General features: G+C 40.2%; 1 protein-coding gene across 1 annotated transcript in view; it reads left to right on the forward strand.

Annotated features, from left to right (window-relative positions):
* Positions 1 to 23,324, forward strand: part of CCDC57 (coiled-coil domain containing 57) — a 93,308-nt gene that overhangs the window by 24,532 nt on the left and 45,452 nt on the right. The window contains exons 2-7 of the mRNA XM_063293262.1: positions 3,127 to 3,535; positions 9,895 to 10,003; positions 11,115 to 11,216; positions 13,647 to 13,804; positions 15,175 to 15,249; positions 17,932 to 18,132. Coding sequence (XP_063149332.1) covers positions 3,127 to 3,535; positions 9,895 to 10,003; positions 11,115 to 11,216; positions 13,647 to 13,804; positions 15,175 to 15,249; positions 17,932 to 18,132 — 1,054 coding nt within the window. The remainder of the gene's footprint in view (positions 1 to 3,126; positions 3,536 to 9,894; positions 10,004 to 11,114; positions 11,217 to 13,646; positions 13,805 to 15,174; positions 15,250 to 17,931; positions 18,133 to 23,324) is intronic.

Consider the following 23,324-nt stretch of genomic DNA (forward strand, 5'->3'; position numbering starts at 1 on the left):
TATGGTCCATATAGTTAAGCACCAAAACTTTCCTTTCACTGCATCTACCAAAGCATCGGTTCCCCAATGCCCTTCTTCCATTTGCAAAACCCAACTTCCTCTTTCCCTCTTCTACTTTGCTTGACCCATCCACAAACCATCTTTCTCCGGTGCTTAATTGTGGTCTTATTACAGGGAAAAACTTCTTTCCCTTTAGTCCCCTCTCTAACCATATTTTTCCAAAATTGTGTGCCACCCCATAGGCATTCTTTCTCTCAAGTCATCTCAACATCACAAGTTCATTCTTATTTCTCCTTCACTTTATTTAATTCACTTTTACCCAATTCTCTTCCACACAAATTAAATTGGTCACCTACGCACAGCACTGAACACATGGCACAATCAAATCCCATGTCCCTCCATTCACAGCAAAGCCAAAAATTTGGAAGACCCGCAGCCTGGCCAGGGCTATGGATTTCCAAAAACCTGAAGCATTCCCCCTTTTACTGTGGAGGAGTTCAGTTCCCCTAAAGGGACAGACTCACGTTTAACTCCTTAAGGGACAAGCTCACATAGCTTTTCTCTCCCTTCCTTCCCTCTTTCTCTCCTCAGCTCAGGACAGATGCCCATGCCACACACACATGAGCACACACACACTCTGCACCATTTCCCTCAACAAATATACATACCAATACACAGGCAACTACCTACAAACGGAAAACATTTTCACATACTCATACAAATTCTGACAGTCCTGAAGGACTCCCAGGATTGATTTCTACCAGTTCTCTTCTTCCCCGCCATTTCCACACCTATACTTTCCTCATCTCTGAGTGGCGGCGTCCTGCTGTGTTCCCTTTGTTCCATAACCCCCCTTACTGTTGCTACCCTGATCCTGCCCTTCTGCTTACGTTTTTCTCTGTTTCTTTTTGTACATAGATTTTCTGCGTTTCCTTTAAGAAATCCTCTATACTCTCCTCAGTCCATCTTGGTTACTGCCTTCTCTCACCCTGATCCTTGATCAGCACTAGCCCCCTCTCGACCTTCTGATTGTTTTACACCCAAGGTAGAGTACTCCAGCCCACGCTGGATTTGCTTTCCAGCAATTTTAAGCCTCTGACTGTTGGGGGCAAAACCGGGCCGACCTCCCAGCAAACGCTGGCTAGTTTTAAAGGCCGACCTCAACCTATGGCATCGAGACGAGTTTAAAAAGGCATTCCTCATCGCTGCTGTCCTCTTTACTTACAAAAATGCCTGTGGGCGGGTCTGGCCCTTCCCAAGACACATGTTACCAGACTTCTACATAAGGGACCTGGTCCGTGAGACCATTTCCTTCCACATAATTCTTTAACTGAGTGATCCAATACCCATCGGACATCCCATTCGGATCCCAAAAGTAGGGACGTTCAGGATCGACCAAGGGGTATTTTGGCCACTGTTTTGTGCACAACCTAATCATCCTCACCTTCTCTAAGGCTTTTGTATACCTCTTTAGCCATGGCATGCTCCACTGGTTTATAACCTGTCCTAAGGGCACATCCGGATCTGGCCCTCTGCTCGGGGCTCCAACCCCGGCCTCCAGTCTCCTAGGTGGTTTGCTCTGTTCCTTCCCCATGACTGACCGGTCTCTTCCTGATCTCGCCCCAAATAGGAGGACTCCAGCCCACGCTGGATACGAATTTTAAGCCCTCTCTTTCGCAGCGAGATCCTATCAGACTCCCAGCAGACGCTGGCTATTTTTAAAGTCTGACTTCTTCTAAACCCGTCCCCAAGGGAACACTACAGCCGACCTGAGGCACCGGACTCTCACGGCTACCTGCAGGAACTGCGACTGTTTAACCACCCACACATGGGCCCCACAGTCAGTCACGACTCCCCGAGCCTTACAACTCACCTATTCCGACCCTCGTCAGGGTCCACGACTGGTCCCACCAACCGATCTCCAAATCAGCTGGACTTCACCCACCAACCAGTTGGCCTTCTCCACCCGCTGCTCCAACAGTCGGGCTTCACTTCTTTTCTCTGGATCGTCGCTCTGTATAGGAACCTGGGCAGGCGGTCCCGAGGGGTCTCGAACAGGGACACTTCAACAACAGGAAGCGGTGGCCACTTACCCTCTCATAGCAACCCCTCTGGATCGGTCCTGAACCTCAGGCTCCTGGCTGGCTCGCCAAATTGTCAGCGGGAAAACCTCCCAAAAGAATTCCAATCCACAAGGTTCGATGATTCAGAGAAAAGGCTTTATTTATGCGTTTGCAAAGGCGGGTTCCCTCCATGCAGGTGCAGGAAAGAACCAAGAACAAAGCTAGCTCAAAACCTTTATACCCTAACTATCCTCCCCCTCCTTCGAGGGCTCAGCTCACAATCTTCCTGTTTCCCAAGCATTCTTGAGTTAGTTACTAGGTTTATGTGTTTATGTGTCCGGGATGATTCTGCCATCCTTATCTCTTTCTCCTTTCAAAGGCTAATCCCACTCAAACACCTCTTTGTAGACGCCAGCTACTCTACACAATCAGCTATAAATTCCTAACCTAAACGGCTCTATCTAACACGCATATCCTCAGCCCCACGGGTTCAGGGTCCGGTCACCCACCTGTAGCTAACTCCCTTTTTCTTCTCTCATGAGTTTGAGGCACCTTCAGGGGATGCTCTTCACCCCCCCCTCAGATGTCTAACCTCTGAAGATGAGTAAAGACCCATGTGTGCAAACAGCTTCATATAAGGGAGTGGATGTTACTCAGGAAATCAGATTCCAAACTATATATGACTTCAGGATTGCTTTAAATTGCACTAAGGAACAAGACAGAAGCTAGTGAAGCTATTTAAAAACATGGCTGATCCTAATCAATAACAGCAGCAGATCTTCTGACCAACTGAAATTACCAAAAATCCAAAGTTGCCTTACTGCACATTGCAGTAATTAGACCTAGACATTATTATTGGCCATGCTGGAATCAACCTCTTTGTAAACTCTGATGTTAGTTATCAGTTTTACTACCCATTATCCTTTTTCTTTGGCCCATATCTGTATAAGCTAAATATGATTACCGTATGCCAGACATCATGTACAGCCTAAAAGGATGGGTGGAGTTATGATTGAAGATAAAGTGCCTTTTTCTGCTTTAATTAATGTATCATCTTTCTCAGGAGCAACAATGTTATATGCAGAGAAAGATTTAAATGAACTTCTTATCTGTAAAGAACAAGAACTGAAAGAACTACAAGCTCGGCAGATCCATTTTCAGGAAACTACACTGCAAGAAACCCGAAAGCAACTTCAAGAAATGCACAGGAAATTTAACAGTTTAAAGGAAGATTTCACTTATAACCTTAAAGTCCTAGAGGAGAGAGATAGAGAGTTGGAACACTATGATACCTTGTTCATCCAGTTGAAAATGGTAGAAAATGCTAACCAGGCAGAGGTTAGTGACCTTAGAATACAGGTGGATAAGCTGCAGCAGGCACTTGCTCGGGAAACAAAAAACCAAGAGGCACTCAAAGGTCAATATCAGCAGAAACTGAGAGAACACCAGTTGGCATTGGAACAGCTTCATAGGTAAGACAGTTCAATTCTGCCTGCCAAGTATGGGCTTTAGGGTCTAGCAATGTCTGTAGCCTTCTTCCTTTTGACCTGCTCAATGGTAATTATTGTATGATAGAGAAATTATAGGTACTAGATGCCAAAGGTACAAAGATACTTACTCCTGGGAAAAAAAGAATGTTGCTAAAATTGCTATTCTTATGACATTTTTAAAAAGTATTATTTAAATGCAGACCTTTTATGTTCTTTCCAACCCAGTGGAATCTTGGAAAGAAATTATGTAAACAGAGTTGGGTCTCATGATCGCTCTTGGAAAACTGAATAGAATGGGATGAAATTTGGCACACAGAGATGAGCCAGCAAAAGAAATATCCAACTCTGACATGGGTTGGATTATGTGTAGAGCTGTGGAGAATTCCTGAAAAATTCCCCCACTGCATCCCTGTGGAAGAGAAAATTGGGTAGTGGTTTGGAATGTTGCTGGCTTTTTCATTCTAAGCCATCCTCCCCTCTTCTTCCAGGTCACATGGCTCAGACTGGAGCAAATGCAGTCTGCCTGGGCTTCCAGTGCACACATATACTCAAAAGTATGGTCAGTGTTGGTAGAAGGATTGGAAAGAATTCCAAAAGCTTTGCTCTGAATCCTTCCCTACCACATTTAATAGTTTCTAAGTAAGAATGGATTTATTTATTCATTAAATGTAAAAGCCACTGCATCTCAGCAACTCCCAGTGGTTTATAACAATTACTGAATACATCAAGTAAAATGTCCATGATAAAATAGAATACACATTTAATTAATTAATGCCACAATGCAGCAACAGAGATAGAAAGAAACAATCATAGTTAACCACTGAAAGCCTTTCTCCAAATAGACTGGTTGGAATTTGACTGAAAATAGTATTTAAAGGAGTTGTACGTGGTAATATCCTTTTTATTTTAAAAATTGTTGCCCCAGAAATCTCAGTATGTTTAAGAGACTTCAAGGGTAATCCCTTATTTTCCAGTGAAATGGTTATCGGCAGAGTAAGGAAGTAGCACGCAATTGTGCTGGTCCCCAAACACCACTTATATCTGATTGCAAATATACAACATTGGCTGGATTTAAATCTTAAATTAAGTCATAGTACGGGTTGTTTGTGTTTGATTTAGTATGGACTGTGAATTCATGTATTATACTTAGCAAGTTGTTGTTTATTCGTTTAGTCGCTTCTGACTCTTCGTGACTTCATGGACCAGCCCACGCCAGAGCTTCCTGTCGGTCGTCAACACCCCCAGCTCCCCCAGGGATGAGTCCGTCACCTCTAGAATATCATCCATCCACCTTGCCCTTGGTCGGCCCCTCTTCCTTTTGCCCTCCACTCTCCCTAGCATCAGCATCTTCTCCAGGGTGTCCTGTCTTCTCATTAGGTGGCCAAAGTATTTCAGTTTTGCCTTTAATATCATTCCCTCAAGTGAGCAGTCTGGCTTTATTTCCTGGAGGATGGACTGGTTTGATCTTCTTGCAGTCCAAGGCACTCTCAGAATTTTCCTCCAACACCACAGTTCAAAAGCATTTATCTTCCTTCTCTCAGCCTTCCTCATGGTCCAGCTCTCGCAGCCATATGTTACTACGGGGAACACCATTGCTTTAACTATGCGGACTTTTGTTGTCAGTGTGATGTCTCTGCTCTTAACTATTTTATCGAGATTTGTCATTGCTCTTCTCCCAAGGATTAAGCGTCTTCTGATTTCCTGACTGCAGTCAGCATCTGCAGTAATCTTCGCACCGAGAAATACAAAGTCTTTCACTGCCTATATGTTTCCTCCCTCTATTTACCAGTTATCTGGAATTTTGCATTTAATTGGGCATATCTCCCCCTATCACTGTTGCCTTTTGCTTTCCTTCTTTCTTGGGCTACATCTAGTGTCTCAGCAGACAGCCATTTTGCCTTCTTGGTTTTCTCTTTCTTTGGGATGTATTTTGTTGCCGCCTCCTGAACAATGTTGCGAACTTCTGTCCATAGTTCTTCCGGTACCTTATCTACTAAGTCCAGTCCCTTAAATCGATTCTTCACCTCCACTGCATATTCCTTAGGAATATTAGTGAGCTCATATCTAGCTGATCTGTGGGTCTTCCCTAATCTCTTTAGTCTGATCCTAAATTGTGCAATAAGAAGTCCGTGATCTGAACTACAGTCAGCTCCGGGTCTTGTTTTTACCGACTGTATAGATGTCCGCCACCTTTGGCTGCAAAGGATGTAGTCAATCTGATTTCGGTGTTGTCCATCTGGTGAAGTCCATGTATAAAGCCGTCTCTTAGGCTGTTGGAAGAGAGTGTTTGTTATGCAGAGTGAGTTGTCTTGGCAAAATTCTATCAGCCTATGTCCTGCTTCGTTTTGTTCTCCCAGGCCATGCTTACCTGTAATTCCAGGAGTCATTTGACTGCCCACCTTAGCATTCCAGTCTCCCGTGATGAAAATAACATCTCTTTTAGGCGTGTTGTCCAGTAGGTGCTGCAGATCCTCATAGAACTGCTCTACTTCAGCTTCTTCAGCATCTGTGGTTGGGGCGTATATTTGGATCACTGTGATGTTAGATGGCTCGCCCTGAATTCGAATTGAGATCATTCTATTGTTTTTTGGATTGCATCCAAGCACTGCTTTAGCCCCTTTACTATTAGTTATGGAGGCTACTCCATTTCTTCTGTGGTCCTCTTGTCCACAGTAGTAGATCTGGTGGTCATTTGATGTGAAGTGGCCCATTCCAGTCCATTTGAATTCACTGACACCCAAAATGTCTATCTTTAATCTTGACATCTCACCAATAACCACATCCAATTTGCCCTGGCTCATAGATCTTACATTCCAGGTTCCAATGGCGTGTTGATCCTTAGAACATCGGATTCGCCTTTCACCGCCAGCACCGTCGGCCGCTAGCCGTCCTTTTGGCTTTGAGCTAGCTGCGTCATCACATCTGGGGCTAGTTGAACTCATCCTCTGTTCCTCCCCAGTAGCATTTTGACCATCTTCCAACCTGGGGGTCTCATCTTCTGATGGTATACCGACATATCTCTGGTTGTACTGATCCATTCAGTTTTCATGGCAAGAATACTGGGGTGGGTTGCCGTTACCTTCCCCAGGGATCGCATTTAGTCTGACCTCTCTGTCATGACCTTCCTGTCTTGGGTGGCCCTTCATGGTTTAGCTCATGGCATCATTGAGGTGCTCAAGCTCCAGCACCATGACAAGGTAATGATCCTTTGCTGAAGATACTTAGCATATAATTCATGTATTATACTTAGCATATTGTTGGAGGAAAATTCTGAGAGTGCCTTGGACTGCATGAAGATCAAACCAGTCCATCCTCCAGGAAATAAAGCCAGACTGCTCACTTGAGGGAATGATATTAAAGGCAAAACTGAAATACTTTGGCCACATAATGAGAAGACAGGACACCCTGGAGAAGATGCTGATGCTAGGGAGAGTGGAGGGCAAAAGGAAGAGGGGCCGACCAAGGGCAAGGTGGATGGATGATATTCTAGAGGTGACGGACTCGTCCCTGGGGGAGCTGGGGGTGTTGACGACCGACAGGAAGCTCTGGCATGGGCTGGTCCATGAAGTCACGAAGAGTCAGAAGCGACTAAACGAATAAACAACGTAGCATATGTCTGTGTGGCTCATAAGCTATGAAATGCCTTCCTTCAGCCTCCCCTTTCTCTATACTTACAAAAGGAGTCAAAACCTTTCTTTTTAGCCAGTTTGAATTAATTAATTTTATTTGATTTATTTTATCAAACTTTATCACTGCCCATCTCCCCCACACTAATATTGAGATTAGTTTTATTGTTAGCTACATTTCTGCCCTCTGGGCAGAAACACAAAGTATAAATAAAATAAAATTAGCAAACCAAGCCATTATAGCTTGTCCAACCACTTTAGGAATATTTATTTAATTAATTAATTGATTTTTGCCCCGCCTTCATTATTTTCATAAATCACTCAAGGCAGCGAACATCCCTAATACTCCTTCTTCCTCCTATTTTCCCCACAACAGTAACCCTGTGAGGTGAGTGCGGCTGAGAGAGTGTGACTGGCCCAAGGTCACCCAGCTGGCTTCCCTGCCTAAGGCGGGACTAGCTCTCTCAGGCTCCTGGTTTCTAGCGCGTTGCCTTAACCACTAGACCAAACTGGCTCTAAAGTACACACCCACTTTGTACAGGAAGTGCCACCATAGAAATACTAGGGAGGTTTCATAACTTTAGCCACCACCACCCAGAGCAGTGACAAAAAAGGTAACAAAACTGACTTTCCTCCATGCTTTAATTCACATAAGAACTTAAACATCACATTCTTGCTGGCTGCCTGTTGCTCTGTTTTCTAGCAGTTTCCACCATTTCATATCTTCCTGTAACCTGGCAGCGTAATACAGAAGATAAGATGCCAGATGGAGCACTGAAAAGCCAGCATGGTCATTTGCTCTTAGGAATCTAGCAGTGAGTTCTATAACAGAGGACCTGCTTTTCCCAGCCAATCTGTAGCCCCAATTCTTTTTCTTGGAGAACTGAATAGGGAGGGCAAGGCAACTGCCATGCATGTGTAATGTGGCTGACACTGGAGAGCACCTTAACTCAGAGCAAAACATGGCAGTTGGGATTAAAGCTGCTCTTACTTAACCTCACAGCTGACTGGCTTTAGAAGATCACATGACATACCCCTGTCATAATTCAGTTAAACTTACGTGAAAACAACCATAATTTATGGTCCTTTGGTAGATGAAATGAATGGATTTTTCCTACCACATATATTGTCAAAGCTTCATACCAGGTATGGCAGCTCAGCTCCTCATTCCCAAGCAGACACAAGGTTTGATAAGTATATTTATTGCTCAGAATTAAGAGACCATTAGAGGTAGGCAGTATTCAGAGCCAAAGTGTAAAAAAGTACTTCGAATCCAGTGTGGGTGTGCTTACTGTACCTGTCGGCCACTGTGATTCTATCATGTGAATTTATATGGCCAGGCTACCTATCTTAATCAAATAACTCTGTGTGCCTAATACAACAGAAGCAAGCAAGCAAGCAAGCAAACACACACACAGGAAAACACAGTAAAATAATCCAGGTGAGCCAGTTTGGTCTAGTGGTTAAGGCAATGGGCTAGAAACCAGGAGACTGTGAGTTCTAGTCCCACCTTAGGCATGAAAATTGGCTGTGTGACCTTGGGCCGGTCACTCTCTCTCAGCCCAGCTCACCTCACAGGGTTGTTGTTGTTGTTGTGGGTAAAATAGAAGGAGGGAGGAGTATTAGGTGTGTTCGCTGTCTTGAGTTATTTGTAAAAATAATAAAGGCGGGATAGAAAATAAATTAAATAAATAATCAACTTATCAAAGAGCACAGGGCAAAAATACAAACCAGGCTCTACTAACATTCTTGTTGTAAAACTTGAAGGAAAATACAGTTTTTTAAGGCCTTTTGACAGAACAACAAGGTCAGGGCCATCTAAACTCAAGGGTGAGGCTGTTCCATAGAGCAGGTGCCATGACAGAAAAGGCATGCTTCCTATGTGTTATAAGATGACATTGTTTCACAAAAGGGATCTGGAGAATGTTCACCCCGCGAGATTTGGTGGGATAGGCAGAAACCACTAGAGACAGGTGGTTGCTCAAGAATCCCAACCCATGCTATATAGAGCTACTGTATATAGGTGATAACCAGCACCATGAATTGTATCTGGAAAACTACTGGAAACCAGTGCAGTCATGTAGCAGTGGTGTTACATGGATGTGTTGTGGTGCACCCAAAACTGCCCACAACACTGCATTCTGGACCAGCTTCAGCTTCCAAATGCTCTTCAAGGGGAGCCCTATATAAAACACTGCTGTAGTCCAACTGGGAAGGGAGTGAAGGATAAGTGACTATGAACATACCTCCTGATCCAGAAACAGACAAACTGGCATACAAGATGCATTTGCAAAGGACCTCTTGGCCACAGCTGCCAGCTGCAAATAGGTGCTGTGAGACCAGGAGGACTCACAGATTGCACACCCACTTGTTTTTAGGAAGTAGTATTCCATCCAAGGATAGAAGTTCTCCAGTACCAGGGCTCCTAAGAGTCACAGCCACTTGGTCTTGTTAGGGATGAGCCAAAGCCTGTTCCTCCCCATTGAGACCCTCACAGCCTTCAGGCGTTGGGAAAAACCTTGACAGCACCAACTGGGTGGCCTAGGGCACAAATATATAATTGAGTATCATCAGGATACTGATGATGCTTAACACTGTGCCGACAGATGGCCTCAACCAGTCGCTTCATGTTGGCATTAAATTGGAATGGAGAGAGAAATGCATTTTTGTCAGATCAGTATTGTTCTTTTTATTACTGATTCCATCATTTCATAGTTCTAAAGATGCCGATATCAGCCATTATCGTGAAGAATATGAAAATATGAGACAACAATTGGAGAGAAAGCTCCAGGAAGTTGGAGGTGAACTTGCTTTGCAAAGACAGGTACAGAAGGCATAACAAACTATTTGAATAGGGAAACATTTGTACTTTCCTTTCAGTAAATAAAAAGAGTGCATTGTATTCAATGTTCTGAAGTATTTCCCTGCCCTCACCCCTATCCAGTTCAACGTAAGGTGATTTTATTAAACATCTGACATTAAATAAAGATATGCATAGCTGTGGGAAGAACTGAAGTTACTTGATCATTCTACGTATTAGGTAATACGTGCTTTACTTCCCAACATGGCATCTTCCTCTTGAGAAAAATTGGTAGGATTGTTTCTAGTAAAATGAGATGGTGTAAAAGAGTTTACACAAGGGTACAGCCAAAATGCTGTGCTAAATTTGCCAACCTTGAATTTCAGGAAGGTCATTACTATAAATCAGAAGCAGCTTTAGGCATTTGCAATGGCTAAATAAACACTCTGGCCTGTGCCAGCACTCAGTGCTTCTCCGATTTCAGGATTTCAGCTTTGTAACATTAAAAAGACCTGTTGGGTAACTTAAGACATTTTAAGGATTTATTGATATGTTTCTTTACTGTATAGTACTTTCTGTCAGTTGATTTGAGGGTAGGAACCTCGTTACAATATGTAAAGATGTATAAATACTTTGAAAAGAAAAAAAATACATCTCAAAGGATTTTTTATAGGTTTTCCAAATAATAACAAGAAGAAAAACATAAAAAATTAAAAACCTGGCAAACATATGGATGAATAATATATCCAAAAGAACAGGGGCATAGCCACATTAATAGAAATAGTGATGTTTCTGAAATATAGAAATAATTGTTAGGATTGGGGCATGAATAAAATACCTGTAAAAACCCTATGTTGTTTAACAAACATGGCCTTCAGGGGTTTTTTGTTCATGTTCTACTACAGTACTCTGGAATCAAAATAGCACCCCCCCCAAAGAAACCTACTGAAACTGAGAAGACTTAGTGGTCACCCGTAGTCTTAATTTACAAAAATCTCTTCTCTCCCATGTATCTAATATATTGTACATTGTAGCACTATTTTTTAAATGGATTTGTGAGCCCTTGAAGGTTTATTTATGCTATAGTATTTTATGAGATTACAATATTGTTATAATTACATGTGCTTCATTTCAGGAACTTCTTGTAGAAATCGATACAGAAATTAAAAAAAGAGAGCATGAGTTTCGACAGAAAGCAGATGAAATGAGCAATTTAGTTCTATCTCATGAGATTAAGGTACCTGTGCCCTCAAGGGTAAACTATACCTGCATAGCAGATATGCTGTGGTATTACTCTCACTTTTTTATTCTGATACCCTGAGATCATGCCCTGTTTTCATGACCAGGCAAACTTGTTCCAGCTATTATAAGGAGTAATACAAGGAGAACTATTTTAGGGAGCAGTTCCCTGAAATGATACTGGTTTTATCTATTGGCCCACCATTTCAGATGGGTGACAGAGGAGAGGAGTAATTATTTTTATTCCTTAATTCTGATGTAACTATGTCTAACATTGGCTCAGTTGGAATTAATGTTGTTTCTGAATTAAGGAAGATGTGTTAATGAACAGTTATTGAAAACATACAGAACACCCAGTTTGTCCACCCTCTTTTATATGCAGGCAGATTACAACTCAGACATTATTCTCTAATGGCAACAGTAACTAACAGTGCAAATTTAAGGTGTTTATTCAAAAGTAAGTCCCATAACTTTAATTGGTCTTGAATTAGGTTTTGGATTGTAGCCTAACTCAATAAAGCAGAGGAAAACTGTTGAGAAATAGAAACTGGTGGGGAAAGGAAGTTCATAAAGATGTGCTGTAGAGAAATATAAGGGAACTGTGCTATGCTGGGGGGTGGGGAGCAACATTTTTGGGCTGGAGGCACAAAATACAGAGTTTTAAAAGTATATGATGGGCATCTCACAAAATGCCTGCTACAGAAGGTTTGCCTATTCACAAAATGGCTACCATGTTCGGCATGCCCAATCACATAACATCCATTTACCAGAAGATGAATTAGCTTCTCAAGGAGGATCTTGTGAAGATGAAAGGCTTTCCTGTAAATAAAGATGATGCTGAGAGCTGATGCTTTTTAATCAAACGTGCCAGGTTCCTGTATAATATTTTAAAATCAAAGAATCTTTTTCAAAATCAGATGAGGTGGCTAATGAGTACTAAGGAGATGTTGAAAGGCAAGTTTTAGACATTTAAAATGACTTAACTTGAGCAATATCTTCATAGATCTCCAAATAAATTATTTGGAGGGAAGAAGTGAAAACATGGACATATATTTTGTTAGCGGTTCGCCTTTAGGGCAGCTAGAAAGTATCACAGAATTAGTATAGTATTTAGTGTAGTATATAGGTAACTTTAGCCATCTAGTCTAACCTACTGCTATTATAGGAATCTGCCCTAACAGCCAGGAAACACGCTGAGACAAGGAACTGGTCTCTAATGTTTATTGCTAGTACATAACAGGAATCCTAACAAACTGAAGAAGCGTGGGAAAACCCAGACATAGAAACCCCAAAGGTTAAGGCGGTCCCGATCTGTGTCTCTTTGAATGGCTGACCAATTCCTCAGTGCTACGCATGCGCTTGACAGTCTGGATGGGAGCCCCCTGCTCGCCATCCTTACTCATGACAGAATCCATATTAAAGCATCTCTGACAAATGAATGTTTAGCTTCTGCTTAAATACATCCAATAAAGAAAAACCAGCTACTTATTTGGATAATTGTATCCCCAGTCAAAGAGCTCTTACTATTTAGAAAAGGGTGATCAGGTCAGATACCATGCTCATGTTATTTGCATATAAAATAAAAATCCTCATTCAGAGCCATTTATTTGCTTTTAAGTTTCCATGAGTGTCCTGGTTCTCTGGGTGTACTGGCCTCCAGAGACAAAATAGTTCAGGCACTATACCAAGAAATAGCGGAAACTGTAATTTGTAACCTCACTTCAGATCTTAACTGTTGATTATGGCATACCAACTTAATCAATTAAGATATTATAAACTATAGAACTGGTCTTTTATTTGAATACTGTAGAGTTTGTTGAACACAGATATACTTCAGCCCAATTATTATTATGCTGGACTTTTTCATAGCACCAGGTCTAAATTTTTCAGAAGTTTGTTTTAAACATCAGTGGATGTTTTTTGCACTTTTTCTGTTCCTCTTTACATTTGGACATTAATCTAGCATAAATATGGGTAAATAGTAATTGGAAAAATAAAACAGTTCAGTTAAATAACATACATACATGCATTTGCCAGGTAAATTCTACTTTATTGTATCACTACTGATTATCTATCTATCTATGCAACAAAGTGTTTAAATTTGTTTTAAAAACTAGTAACATTTCCTGCCTTTGTATTCAAGCCTTTGTAAGAAGTAATCTTACCAAATTTTGTCTACATTTTACAGAAAAATCAAATGTTTATTTAAAATTACTTACATTTTTTTCAATTGAATTCAGTGCTCAATAATGTTAATATTCAATTTTTTTACATTCTTAAATTGAAAATAGCTGTCTTTCAAATCCCTTTCAAATAGAAGTGTGTTTGTGTTCATAAATGTGTTATGTAACAGAGATGGTACTTTCTATAATTTCAGATGTTATGGGGAAAATAATTAATAGTATGTTTTGTTCTTTCATTTTGAAAGGTGAAGTTGTTGACTAAAGAATTGGAGGCTTTGAAAGAAGCTGGAATGAAAGCAGCAGACTCATTGAAAGTGGCAGAAGCAGCTAATTTGGAGCTTGAAAAACAAGTCAGATGCAAAGATTGGGAAATAAAAGATCTTATAGCTGTAAAAGATACTCAGTACTGTATCATTCTACTCATAAATAAGGAAAAAATATTTCCATTAACTTTCCCTCTTTTCTTCCAGTTTCAGTTGTTTTCTCCTCCTCCTCCTCCTTTTCCTATACCTGGAAGAAGAAAATATGGTCTTTTTAAATATATTGCATGCCAGTTACTTAAAGGTGTCTCAGAGGTAGTGCCTGTTTCCAGAATCCATACATGTCTGTTTCTTTAAATTCTTCCAGTTAGCTAAGCAAGGTTCACCTTAATCCCACGTCAACACATTGCCCCTACATTGTAGATTCTATGCTTATAAACTCAGACAATTTCAGACTGAGTTGTATAGTACTTAATTCAAGTAGGTATGTATAGAATTGCAGTTTTTTTCATTAGGGTTATATGGGACGTTTCCACTACAGCAAAGAACAGTCACACATGTTTTCCTATTTACAGAGTTGTGTATGAAATAATTGTCCCCATATAAAATTGAAAACATTATTTCTAGACTAGGCAGAATATATTCTCACCTGCATGTATGACACAGTCACTTTTTGTTTTTGATTAAGTGGGATAAGATGAGAAAGTAAGATACAAAGACACAAGAATGATTTCATCTTCATAGGGGAACCATATGGCTAAAAAGGGTTTGTTGTTGTTAGTTGCCATCGAGTCATTTACGGCTCATGGCGACCCTACGTATAAGAGAATGAAATGCTGTTCGGTCTTGCGCCACATGCCTGACTGTTCCAATGTTTGCATCCATCGTTGCTGTAACTGTATCGATCCATCGCAGGGAAGGTCTTCCTCTTTTCCACTGGCCCTCGACTTTACCAAACATGATGTCCTTTTCAAGCGATTGGTCTTTCCTGACGATGTGCCCAAAGTATGAGAGTCTAAGCCTAGTTATCTTCGCCTCTAGGGAACATTCTGGTTGTATTTCTTCTAAAACTGATTGGTTTGTTCTTCTGGCAGTCCATGGTATTATCAGTAATCTTTGCCAACACAATTTGGATGCATCAATTCTTCTTCTATCTTCCTTTTTTAATGTCCAACTTTCACAGGCATATGTGGCAATTGAGAAGACCATGGCGTGAGTCAGATGCACCTTTGTTTTTAAATTGATGTCTTTACTTCTGAAAACTTTAGATAGGTCTAGCCCAGTGTTATAATATACTGTATATTTGAATTCTGCAAGTTCACCTTTTAATCTCCTTGAAGGTGATTTATTCTCCATCAGAAGTGCTGATTTCATCCCAATTTTCTTAAAATGTTCTTTGGCAATTATTTATCTTTAGACTTTTTCATAAATATGAATGGGTTTGATTATTTTACGCATTGCCTCTTTGTATAAGGAATATCATTTTACTTTTCTCCAATGTTTGACAATATAGGATAGAGGATTTAGAAAATAAATTTGCTTCAGTGCAGCTCGGCTGGGAAAAAGAAAAAGAAACATTTGAGAGAAAGTAAGTTTTTCCAACAGATGCCCTTGCTTTATAAATACACTATGTCCATTGAGTGCATTAATTTCATTAAAAGTAGAGGATTCCTTTTTTAAAAACAAACTATTAGTATATTGGTTTGTCTTCAGGCTTTTCTTGCTGGGCTCACTATTTCACCTTAGTATTTGGAAAACAAATTTGCATCAGAGTGATTTTTTCCACATCAGCAAAAAAAAAAAAAAGGACAAATTGGCCCTTAAGTTTACTATGGATTGAGTGTTTGATATCTCTGGATTCCTGTACTAGCCAGGCCCCTTTATCTACTCATTGCTGGACAAACAGTAGTAAGCTTTATTAGGCCTTTGCAGTAAAAATAATAATGAATCCACTAGGATCTTAAAGACTATAAATGTTTTAGGGTGTCAAAACATTGTTTAGGCAAGGAAAATCTTCATCCTCTAATCTTCCAGCCAGGAAAGAGTTGAAATGTTTGTGGGGAGATTGAGAGGGTATCTGCCTTACAGTTGGGAAAGTTTACCTGCTTAGTAAACTTTTCTGGATTAGGTTATCACTCCCTAGCATCAGCTCTATTTAAAGTTCTATTTTCTGAAAATCAAAATAAGCACACAAAAGAAAAAAAGTAACTAAACAAAATAGACTTTACTAAGTAAATCAGATTGCATGAAAAGCTTCCAGAAATGCACATTTTAAAAACATTTAGTTTATGTAAGCTTGGCTTATACAACATTTAGTTTCTCAAGCATTAACTCTGGTAGCTTTACAGTATCAAATAACCTATTCTGGAGAGTGTGCATAGCACAGTTTTTGCAATCCTATTTAGCTAATTTAAAAAGACTTAATTGGGGATCCAATTAAGCATTAAAAACCCAAAGAAAAGACAATATCTTGGCTTTCATTCATAGGGTTGTATATTGGATAAGCTTATGTAAAAGGGATGACACCTGTTCAATCTACACCTGTTCAATCTCCCTCTTCTACGCAACTAATCAAAGTGCAGGAGCATTGGCCTCTTGCATTTGGCCATCCTAATCACAAATTCAGGCCTCTGTGTTCAACTTACATTTATTTATTTATTTATTTATTTACATACATACATACATACATACATACATACAACTCTGGGTGCCTGGGTGAAGAGCCATATCTTGATGGCCTTCCAGAAGGCTAAAAGGGTGGGGGCCTGCCTTGTGGAACATGGGAGGATGTTCCACAAGATAGGGGCAGCTACAGAAAAGGAAATAGAAAAATAAAATAGAAAGTAGAACTTACATGTTAATTCAATTACATCAACTCTCAGCAACCCTAATTTCCATGCTCCCAAATTGGCAGCTATACAGATGATGCTGTCATTATATCCCAAACTCCATTGGGCTCAGAAGAAGAACAGTGAAATCTGTCATCCTTTATAGTGACCAAATAGGCTATCAATCAATTATTAAAAATATAAACTCATGGCCTTTGAGGAAAGAGCCAAACAAAAAAATTGGATTATAGAGTGGAATGCATCTCTTGGATGTATCTTGGTGTGGTTTTGGGGGCTAATGGATCATGGAAAGCACATTTTGATTATGTATCTCAGGTGGCATTACTGTATTCTGCCACAATTATTCTTGTTTCTTTTTATGTAAGGGTGGAGAGTTAGTTCCTGCTACCCTTACATATCTTAAAGTCAAAATCCAAGCTCAGATTTTATTCAGAGCACTGGTAAGAGTCTATGCTACAAAGGATATCACAGAGGTGGTAAAACTAAATTTCTGAGACCCATTCTTGCAGCCTAAGATGTGTAGCCAATCTACTGTTAGCCATGAAGTAGGAAAGCCCAGAATACAGATAAAGGCCTCTTGCATTTGGCCAATTAATCATTGGCTAAAGATTCAGTTTTTCCCACTGGCCAATTAATCCTTATATTGGGAGAGAACTGTTCTCCAATCTGAAAGAATGCTATAGACTTACAGACTTTCAGCTGGGTTCTTTCTTACACCGGGTTATGAAAAGACCAGACTTGTACTCTCTCTAAGGACAGATGACATGGAGTACCATCTGGAGATCAGTAGGGTGCCCCAGAAAGCAGAACCTGAATTTTAGGAGGGTTTTGGGTGCCAGCCAAATATTTAGCATCTCTAACCTTCCCCAGACTGAAGAAAGACTTCTTTGGGGCAAAACGTTTTGTGTTACCATCAGTGCTGTTAATGGGCAGATATTCTAAAGCCTCCTTATCTGATGAAGTTTGCCCTTGTGGTTCAGAAGAGGTTGAAACAATTGTTCATGTACTACTGTATTGCAATTTCTAGAGGGACATATGGAACTTTGCCTTTTCTGTGACAGGATCCAGGATAAACAGATCACTATTACATTAAGCTCCAGTTTCCAATCCCAATGCTAGCATTACCATACTGTGGCTAAGTTCAGTGTTGCTGTGACTAAAACATGCCATCAAAAAATGTATCCCTGATTATTATGTTTTTATGTGGTTAATTAATCATCTTCGTAATAAAGCCCCAGTGCCCAAGTGTGACTCTCTCAGAGCTCTTTGGAAGGCAAGGTGATCAAAACTGGCTCCCACTTGCAAACTTGAAAGGTTTTGCTGTATGTACATTTAAGTATGTTTTTGTTTTATGTTTTTTATCCTTGTAAGAAGGATTGTAGCACCCAGAGTAGAAACGGTCTTTTTGTCTTCCTTTAAAGGCATGCTGCAATAGATCACTTTGCCAGAGAAAAAGATGCAGTGATTATTTCAATGAAACAAACCCATGTTGAACAAACCCACAAATGGAAAAATCAAATCCAAAAACTTCAGACAAATAAGGAAACTTTGGAAATGAAACTATATCAGGCTGAATGTAGATTTATAGACCACTTGAGAGAGAAAGAGACTATCACTGAAAAGTAAGTGTGGCTTGATTTGTCTTGGTCTGATTCAATCTAATGTGGTTTACTATTATCTGATGATATAATCCATTTTATATGTTGAAATATTAGGCTCTTGTGCCATATTTGTTTTCAATTCTTCTACTACATTACCAACAGTTAATGTGGGCTATGTATAGGAATAGCATTTTACTTTGTTAAGTAAATACATATAAAAATAAAATTTGCCTGAGAGAAAGATCAGTTTGAGAACCTGCTTTGTTGAGAAATTACTTTCATCAGACCATTCCACAATTCAGCTGAGAACAGCAGTTTTGAACCTTTCCTCTATTTGTACTATTTCCATTCAGTCTATCATGATAAGACTAACTTCCTAAGGGCCTTTACAGCATTATACCTGCATTAGAGCTGATTATTACAAGTTTTGTGTCACATTAAGAGCTGATACCTAAGCTTTTATTTTTAATAACAGCAATCTTTTCTTTTTCAGTATGTATATATTTTTTCCTTTTGTGTTATGTCTTTTTAGATTGGAGTTTGAGGGCAAAGTCTATTTATTGATGAATAAATCATTGTGAGAGCATTTCTGTGTGAACAATGGGATAAATATGTTTTTCCTAAACAAATCAATGAACAAATCCAGTCCGAGTGATGCTCCAACATTTCCAAACGAGCAGGGTGAAAATTAAGGTGGAAAGTTACTGTATTTCTCCATCCTTTATTAGATTATCTTCATGGTCTCAGCTGTGAAGACTCCTCAGAGGTGGTTCAGTGCATGAGATTATTAATGTGATTTACCTAAAAACCTGGGTCAAAATCGATATTCTGTAGCTCAGAACACTCTGCCTGGCACTCTGAAACAGATTGAGAGACTCTCCTTTGGGAGGGGTGGAAGGATTTGAATTCCTTGGATCCTAAATTCCTTTGAAGCTACTTCCTACCCAACCATAGTATACCTTCTTGGGGTCCTTAGAAAAAAGCTAATAAAAAAGCAGAGAGGGAAACAGGATATAGTTTCTGTCTCCATACTCAGTGGGATAAATAGGATCAATCCTATAGTTCTGCTCTAGGTTCTCAGGGGCCAAGGAATTATGTCTTAATAACATGTAACCATAATATGTAACAAAAGTGCTCTGGAGGGCTTTGGTTTGTTGTTGTTCGCTGATTTCTAATGTGTAAATTTGTATATATACAGTTTTAAAGAATATATACAAAAGACAAAAATATCAAGAAAGGATTCTTGGGACTTTTCTGTATAGTATTAATACTAAATATTTTCATATTATATTTTCATATTAATACTAAATATGTTATAATAGAAATACAGACTTCATTAAGGACCATGCCGAAGTTTCACACACCAGTAATGGAGCATAATATATGCAGGGTACAAGTGTCTTTGATATGTCTTTGAGTTTCAACTTAAAGGCACTCAGCAGCTCTTTTAAAAGTCCTTAGAATAGCCTGAGAATGTGGCCTTTAATGAAGAGAGATCAACTGAAAGTACTTGCTCATAATTCACATACTCAGTGGCAGGTCAAGTTGTGTCAGGATGCAGATTTCTTGATTAAGAATACCATTTATGAAAACAACGTGCTATATATTTCTTCTTGGCTGTGCACCATAGTTTTCCAGTCAGAACTATAACTCAAATCTTGGTAATATTTTCTCTTCAGGGAAGTATCTCTCTAATACGCAGTTTAAACCAAGGTCAAATGTAAATTTAGATGTATTATGTAAGTACATTTTTGCCATTTACTGGGAATATATTTTGATACTGTGTTATAAGAGAAAATTTGGTAGTTTTCAGATCTCATTAATGGATTGGAATTGTACAGTTATTGTATCAGGTATGATACCACCTTCATAAAAATTTGCCCCACTGATTTTTGCTGTGATGGAATTCCAACTTCCTTCAACTACTTTTTTTTTTTTTTGCAAGGAAGGGATTTTTTCCTTTCCAATACAACTAAATGGAGATTATGTTTGATTCAGTTATGTAGAGAAAAATTAAATTGGCTGGTGCCCCAATATGGCCTGCATGGGTATTATGTTGAATTAGGAATACATTTTTGCATGATATATAGGATTATACATATAGATTCGGAGTAGTTTACTATCAATAACATTTCATTACATTTTCAGTGTGATTTAGAGAGAAACTACAAAACTAGTCTAATCTGTCATGCCCAGTTTGACCCTCCAGGACTCTATTTGTGTGTATTTCTGATATGCTGCAATATTTATACAGAGACTGATATTATTGCAACTCTATATGAACAGAAATTTTGTCTGAGCTTTCCTGAATGGAAAACATTCAGAATGGTTAAGCCATGGGGGATATTTTCAAGAAAAAAAGAAAATGTGGGGAAAGTATACATACATTTATTTTTTGCCAAGCCTGAATTTACGGATAGTCCTCAAGTTACGCTGGTAACTGGGACCAGAATTTCCATTGCTAAGTGATATGGTCGTAAAGTGTGACGTCACGTGACCGCATCACTTAGCAATGGCAATCCCAGCATTCCCCATTGCTGTCATTAACCAAATTCCACCGGCCATTAGCCAAGGACCCGCCCAATCCAAGCCATTCCAGGTTTGGTCCCTCCCAGCCCCAAGCCTTGGTAAGGTAAGGGACGGCTTCTTCTTCACCTTCCCCACCTGCCTATCTCCCCACATCTCTGCCCTTTGCCTGCCCTGCACCCTGCCACCCAACAGCGTGGTGCAAAGCTGCAACCATCCTGGGAAGCTGCAGCCACCCCAGCCCGGTCCCAGCCACAGTCGCCTTTGCCACCCTGCACTCCAAGGCCCCTGCCTCCCTGCGCTCTGCCACCCCAGCTGACCTTCACCGTCTTCTTGCCTCCACTGCTGATGAGGAGTGCCCACTCTGGCCCTTCGCAAGGCAGCTGCTGGCCACATGAGGCCATCTTCCCCAGATCTTGCAAGGAAACTGCCGTGAGCAACCTTGGGAAGAAAGACTTGTGCAGCCAGCAGCTGCCTCGCAAAGGGCCAGGCTGGGCATGCTTGGTCAGCATCAGGAGCAAGAAGACAGCAAAGGTCACCTAGGGCAGTAGGGGCCATGGAGTGCAGGGGGCCAAAAGGGCAGAGATAGGGAGATAGGTGGGGGGAGTTGAAGGCAGTGTTCGGGGCTGGGAGGGACCAAGCCCAGAATGGCTTGGGTTGGGGTGGGTGCTCTGGCCAACTACCAGTAAAATTCACTTAACGACGGCAAGGGGAATTGCCAGGATTGCCATCGCTAAGCAATGCCATCTCGCTTTACAACTTCATTGCTTAGCAATGGAAATTCTGGGCCCAATTACTGTTGTTAAATGAGGAGTACCTCATTTAATTGGGTATTTTCTTACTCTGTATGTTTTTCTTTCTCAAACATGTAAGAGAGGGACAGAGACATCAACTCCATGAGAAACAAATAGTAGGGCCACATACAGAGGACAGACTGTAGTTGAAGATATAAGCATTGGTGGGACAGATATCCTGAAAGAGATGATAGAAACACCACAGAGCAGAATGGACAAAAGTGGGGGAAGTTGCAGAAAGTAGAAAGGGAAGTAGCCACAGATAAGCATATAGAAGTGAGGAAGAAGACAGGCTTCACATCTCCTGCTTAATTGATTCAAAAATAGCTTAGCTAATTTTAAGCAAATTCTTTTCTGATAAAAACTGGGAAATGGAAGATCATGCCCACCAAAGACTCTGTTATTGTAGAGGTTCCCAGTGGGGAGTGGGCAAGTACTTCCTTCCTAAGCTTTATCACTGAAGCGTTTCTCCCCACCCCACCCCCCACCCCCATACAATGTAGAGTGATTTACTCCATAGATTTATATCAAAGAGGAAAAATCATTTACCAAAAACCAGCTGGAGAGTGTAGGAAACTGCCTATCTACTAAGGAGGGAGGGAGGGAGGGAGGAAGAGAGAGACTGACTTCCATTGAAGAAAAATCCTTGCCTGCTATTTATTTCCCTCTGTAAGGATCCCTCAGTAACAGAGACTCTGGTAAGGCATGGACTTTCATATCCTGCAACTGATTTTTGGCAGGAGAAAGGTTTTATCCCAAATCAAGTCAATAAAGATCCTGCTTTGCTCAATTGTATTGGGGGATATAACTTTACAGGTGGCTCAGGGGCCCAGGCACAGTGATGTCTGCAGACCCTGCTTTGGCAACCCCATCAGTAGAAGATGCTTCTGTCAGTGCTAATATAAGTAAGATGGAGTTGTCTTGTTTCATTTAGATTTAGGTACACCCTATTTCACTAGAGTTTCTTGGTTATAATATCACAGTATAAACATAAGAATGCAAATTGCTTAGCAAATTACAAGTGTTTCAATAAGTTCTAAATAAAATAAATTGCTGACCATTTTTTAATTGTATACTCCATCAGGAGCTGTTTTTCCTGATCACTGTCCAAGGCAAAACTGTGTTCTAGAAGATCAAGTCTGCCAAATCAAACGTTCTTACAAATTTGAAGTATATTGTTATTTCCTTTTTTATTAGTATTTTTTTAAAAATACCAGAAGTGAAGGGATTTCTCCGAGATCATCCATTAAATAAGATACAAGAAGGGCAGTAGAATGTAGGTCTGCTGTAGGCTGTACTGTTTTGAAAGCCCAGTGTCTGTATAGTTTTACTAATTATAGTTCAGAGGGAAACCAAATCCTGTTTCCTAAAACAGGACATGCTGAATGTCCTGGAGAGACAGCATTAGTTCACTGGTCAGATAGAAAGCATCAGCTGTCTGTAAGAAAAATGTTTTGCATAATGGTTACTCTAAAACTATTAACTAATAAGACATCCTAAAGTTTTAGATTCAGCTTTCTATGTGAAGAAAGCATATCCTGGAACACAAAAGCATTCTGGTACAAAGGTGATTGTTAAATCTTGATGTCAAGACATCCAGTAGTTTTTCATTCAACCACTAGCTTTTGATAGGTACACTGATAATTTAGTACACAATAATTGACATAAAAGTTGGAAGGGACCTTGGACATCATCTTGCCCAATCCCCTGCCCTGTGCAGGAATTCACTATTATAACATCCCTGATAGGTGGCCATTCAGCCTAAACAAATGCCTCCAATGAAGGAGCATCCACCACTTGGTTGAACATCTCCTACCATTTGGATATGTTTCCTGATGTCATACATTAATCTGTTTCCTTGTAATATGAAGCCATTGTTTCTTGTCCTGTCTT

The sequence above is a fragment of the Candoia aspera genome, chromosome 2 (assembly GCF_035149785.1).
Source record: "Candoia aspera isolate rCanAsp1 chromosome 2, rCanAsp1.hap2, whole genome shotgun sequence".
NCBI classification, from domain to species: domain Eukaryota; kingdom Metazoa; phylum Chordata; class Lepidosauria; order Squamata; family Boidae; genus Candoia; species Candoia aspera.